Source organism: Limulus polyphemus, unplaced genomic scaffold (assembly GCF_000517525.1).
Source record: "Limulus polyphemus unplaced genomic scaffold, Limulus_polyphemus-2.1.2 Scaffold488, whole genome shotgun sequence".
NCBI classification, from domain to species: domain Eukaryota; kingdom Metazoa; phylum Arthropoda; class Merostomata; order Xiphosura; family Limulidae; genus Limulus; species Limulus polyphemus.
The window spans coordinates 527,454-532,860 of NW_013666098.1; the positions used below are offsets into that span (position 1 = coordinate 527,454).

Here is a 5,407-nt window from a genome sequence, read left to right on the forward strand (position 1 = left end):
CTGAACACATTGGAAAAGTGGTAGTTTGTTTGTGCTAAACTACACAATGGGCTATCGGTGCAACACCCATCACAAGTATCACAGGTTTAGAATGGGTTGTGATCTCTATGGTTACTTGGAGAGAGAATGGTTAACTTTGTTTGTTCAAAAGTCATTTCTTTTTTTTTATAATTTTTACAAAAAATTACATAAAAACAAAAACAAAATTTTTTAAATCTTCTTAACTTACTGAACTCTTTTTCTTGATTTCTTGGATTTTAATTCCAGACTTGGAAATTGGTTGTTTGTGTCAATACTATCAGGGAAGGAGGTGGAAGAATTGCATTCAGATCCATTTAGATTTGCTAGAAGTGAATTAAAATCACTTTGATAAGTAATCCAAGTGTCATCATAGCCTTTGTAGCCGATACCTGTTAAAAGATATGCAAGTAAGTATATTTCTGTACATGAATTATAGTAAAATAAATTTAATTTTTTTTAATCATGGCAATTACTGGATATTAGTTAAAACTTTCAAAATATGATTGCAATAAGCTGTGGAGAATTGAATGTAATTAAGTCATGAACTATTTAAAATTTAAAAAAAGGTAAACTCTAACAGAATGTATGCTAAATAAAGTTATGAATCTAATTCATATTACTTTCTATTTGTTACAAACATCTAGTATAAAAAACATCAATATTCGGAAAATCTAGGTCATAAGTTTTTTTTTTATAGACATTGGGATATGAAAAAAAATTGTGTAACTTTAAATTATGAAGTAGGCTTAATAATTAATTGTTAAATAATAACAATGAAAAAATATAGCTATAAATCTTTTGAAAGCACTCAATATTTTATTTTATCAAAGGAATCCTAATACATAAGTTACAACTACTGGAAAGCACCATGTAGTTTTGAATTAGCATGCATGCTACATGAAGTGAGAACAGTTACATGTTACCAAAAATTTAAAAACTTAATAATATATTAACTTTCTGCATTAAAATTATTAGTTTGTCATACAGATACCTAAATGATAAAAAAATTAATTTTTATGAGCATGCATTAGAGCATTTAAGCTATCACATTTACCAATGACAATCCAAGTTCAGCACTTTGCCAAAAGGGAAGGATCGGGGGAGTCACACATTTGTTAACTGTGTGTTCTCTAGACAATAGTATATTGCAGACTCAGTAGTGTATCTGTCATTTTGAGCTTTCAAATCCAAGTTTCCAGAAACAGGCTATATTACTGAATAGGACTTTGTTTTAAGTAATAAACATGACTATATATTTGTTTCACTTTTGACAAATCAGAGGGCTACAAGCATGGAATTCCACTAGATCTGAAATAAGGTGAAAAATTTATCTATTGATTTAGCAAGCCTCACACTCATGATAAGCAACTGATGCACCAGCCACACTGATCATGACCATGTGCATGACTATTTTTACATTTCTTTATGTTGTTTATTATTCATTAATGTAAGTCTTCACGTAAAAGGTAATTAAAGGATAAGAGCATCTGTAGCATTGATACACTATAGTGATATTACCCAAGAGAACCTCTGAACTACTATTGATTTAAATTTGATAACAAATAACCCACTATTTTTAGAAAATAAAAGTTTGGAGACACCTTGAAGGAGTAATGAAGAAACCTTTATTATAAGTGTACAACATTTCGACAAAATTATGTCATAATTAGGCTTTGTCAAAACGTTGTTCATTTATAATAAAGTTTTCTTCATTACCTATTCAAGCCATCTCCAAACTTTTACTACTTACAATGTTAATCTCAGTGTGCTGGTGATGCATCCACCCACGATAATATGGGTTGAGCAAAACTAATTTACATACCTCTAACGTGTCACATCCATGCAGAGTACATTACTTAAAATTTTCCTTTAAAAATTTAAAATATTTGTAGAATTGTAACAATAACTTGTTTAATGTAGAAGAAACTAGGAAACAAAAAAATTGTAAAATTGTAACAATAACTTGTTTAATGTAGAAGAAACTAACAAAATAGTGCTAACATGATCTTATTCCAACAATTAAATGTAATTGTTTATCCTTAGTGTCCCTCAAAATATTCACCATGTTCCCTCAATTTTGATACAATGGGACACGTATCCCTTATAGGAATAAAGACTATAATTTCAAATTTACCATGTGTATCTACACAAAATGTGACCAGCTTTTAGTAAGATGTACAAATTTGTTGTACACAATAATCAGATTTGTTACACAAATATTTGTACTCAGGATATCTGTGAATTGATGACAGTCTGTCTGTCTCAGAGTCTGACAAGTCAGAGAGCAATGTGATGTTTGTATAAAGAATAAAATTACTTTTGTCCATCATATAGTTTGCCTATTGCATAACTTCTAGAAACTTCAAGATGCAAATTTAGTTTTTCCAGTATCTCTCTATATTGTATCTGGCATTTAATCTCCTCTACCATGAACTGTCACCAAATCAGCAATATAGGGTAAAATGAATAGTTGATAAGTGATATCAAACACATACCATGTTAAATGGTACTCTGTAAGAGGCTGTGGTTTGTACTCTTTGAACCCACCTGTGAACACAGGGTTAAACTATAGCATCTAGGAACAATGCTGCTGCTGAACCTATAATGAAATATCAGTCTATAATTTATTTATTACTCTAATTTCCCCCTTTGATTTCTACATTTTAGCAATAAGTTTGAAAATCATCATATTACCCGTGCTATCATTTTTATATGAGACCTTGATATGTTCTGGATTGCCATCTTCATTTTTTCCAAGTCCCTTTCCTTTCTTCCATCCCATTTTTTCTAAAAGTTTTTGTCCAAACTTAGAATTATCTGCAAGGTTAACAAGATATTAGTTATTACAATTCATCAAATACAAACCAATATTTTTGTTTAATATCAAGTGTATACTCCAATTTCATATTTAAAAATGGCAAAACATTCAATACTTATTTCTTATTTACTGAACTCCATACCTTACTACAGGCTTCAACCAAAACAAAATCTTGACCTCTAAACTAGTTTTAAAGTTCAAAATGAAGTCAATATGTGGCACTCGATCAACTAATATTATGTTATGTGCTTTTTAAATGCTTTGATATAAAACTGATGATTGATATGTGGCCTCAATCTGTTAAGACTCTTGTAAACTTTTTCCCTATTTCAAGAATATTAAATGAACTGATTGCCAGTGATTGGTAGCACTAGTTGACTGCAGAATAAGGATGGACCATTTGACAACTCTATTCCTCCAATAAGTATATATGCAAAATTATGAAATTGTAAGAACATTTGGGGATTAATACTGATGATTCAAAACAGTTCCTTGTTGAACTTTAGAATTTTTTTTTTCTTGAACATGGTACATTAACCTCAAAATATTAGAAAAATAATTTACATCAAAACATTTTAGAATTTCATAAAAATAATAATGTCACACCCAATTTTGTTAATTTTAAAATATCTTAAAAACACATTCACTGAAAAAACTACAACTGAATTTTAAAATCAAAGTGTAACTTATGTAGGACTGAGAATTTTGATAAACTTTATCAATACACAATTTTAATCAAAAATAAATAAAAACATTTAGATAAACTTAAGAAACTGAAAAGACATCAGATAAAAAAAAAATTACTTTTATTACTGATTCTAATGATGTAAGAGGAAATTTTTCTGATTATATCTTGAATGAGTATGTATGACCTAGTAGTTGCAAATCAATTAATAGTATTCCAACACAAATAATTAGGATATCTCTGTTTTTAATACTTACAATTTTAAAATAACAGCTAACCTTGGTAAAGAAGAATTAATACAAAATCTGATAACAGAAGTGGTACAGTTATCTTCAAGGCTTACAAATCCTGAACATCAGGATGCTCTTAGAAAAGTGGCCTACTTTCTGTTAACCTTTTGTAAATTTTTCATTAAATTTTTTTCGCATATAGTAACATTTTTGGTATAATTAAACATCACACAAAAATATCAGTGATGGCATTTGAATCTCTAATAAGTATTGATATATCATAATTCTACAAAAACCTAAGATTTCCAATGTTTGACTGACACCTGGTAAACAGGTATATCAGTTGGAATACTAGTGTGAGAATTTCTTACTTCTTTTAACTTAGTGACATGATATTTTTCTGCTGTATAATTTTTATTTGCTCATCACTCTGTAGAATTATGTTGTTCTTTAAGCATGATACCTCACTTTTTTTCTTTTTACAGCTGAGAAAGTCAGCAACATAAGTAGCAGAAAAAATATCAAAGTTCTTCAATGACTACCACCCAGAAGTTCAAGTTATTTTTTTTATAATAATTCTGTTAGTTCCATAAAAACATCATTTACATTTAAAACTCTTTCCTACATTTGAACAGAAGCATGTGTAAAAACTCAATGATTTGTTTGTGTGATTTTCCTGCTCTTACCTCAATTCCTGCATAAAAGCACATAAGTATGTGTTCATACTAAAAAATAAATATGATGCCAAATCTATCAATCAATTCACTGCTTGTCACTGAGTCATACCATTTTCATGGAATTGCACCCCTCATCAGTAGTCTTAGACAAAGGCAAATTGAAAAAACAACCCCAGGCTTCTTATAGGATAAATCAATGACAAGTGGTGAATTGAATGATAGATTGGCCTTCATATCTACTTAAAGTATCTTAAACAGCTTGTCTGATGAATAATTCAAATTCTTTTATATATATATATAGGTTCAAAGTGGTGAGTAAAAGGCTACTAAAGTCACCATATATAATCAGTCTCTTTTGTCTAATTTAATTGAAAAATTTCTTGTTCACTGGAACCTTGTGCAATTAAACTGCATATTCTTTGCTACTTACTAACAGATGTATCATTACAAATATATTGATACTAATGAACACAACACAATATGGCTATACAACCATAAAGTCAATAAAATATACAAAACATGAAAACCAGGCAGTTTTCTCCAAGGTTTTAAAATAGGTCAAAGATCACATATGACCCCCCACACTCACACACACACTCATTTTGGTAGGTCAACATAGAGTGTGCAGGTGTCTGAAGGTTGGAGAGTTACTAATATTACTACAATTTAAAAGTGGCTGATAAATGTTGCTCTGGAAATTTTATGCCAACAAGTCGTATTTCTGCAGTAGGAAAAATTCTGTTGTCTGATAATAGAAGTTTGTGAAATAATTTAGTGAAATACGCACAAGAGAAAACCAACATGAATCCACCAAAGTGAAATCTTGCCTTTATAATCTATTATCATTTTTCAAGGAGGTTATTATCTGGCTTGTTTGCTAAAGCTATTAATTCAGCTGTAAGGGAAGTTTTGAACTAGGAATAGACAGTGATGACTGCCAGGAAAAACTAAATACAAAAAGAATAAGAAGCAGAGA

The 5,407-nt window shown here is 29.7% G+C and overlaps 1 protein-coding gene across 1 annotated transcript in view; it reads right to left on the reverse strand.

Moving 5' to 3' along the window:
* Positions 1 to 225: 225 nt before the first annotated feature.
* Positions 226 to 5,407, reverse strand: part of LOC106458581 (PIN2/TERF1-interacting telomerase inhibitor 1-like) — a 9,358-nt gene continuing 4,176 nt past the window's right edge. The window contains exons 2-3 of the mRNA XM_013918103.2: positions 2,716 to 2,838; positions 226 to 410 (exon numbers count right to left, since the gene is read on the reverse strand). Of these exons, the coding sequence (XP_013773557.1) occupies positions 226 to 410; positions 2,716 to 2,838 (308 nt within the window). The remainder of the gene's footprint in view (positions 411 to 2,715; positions 2,839 to 5,407) is intronic.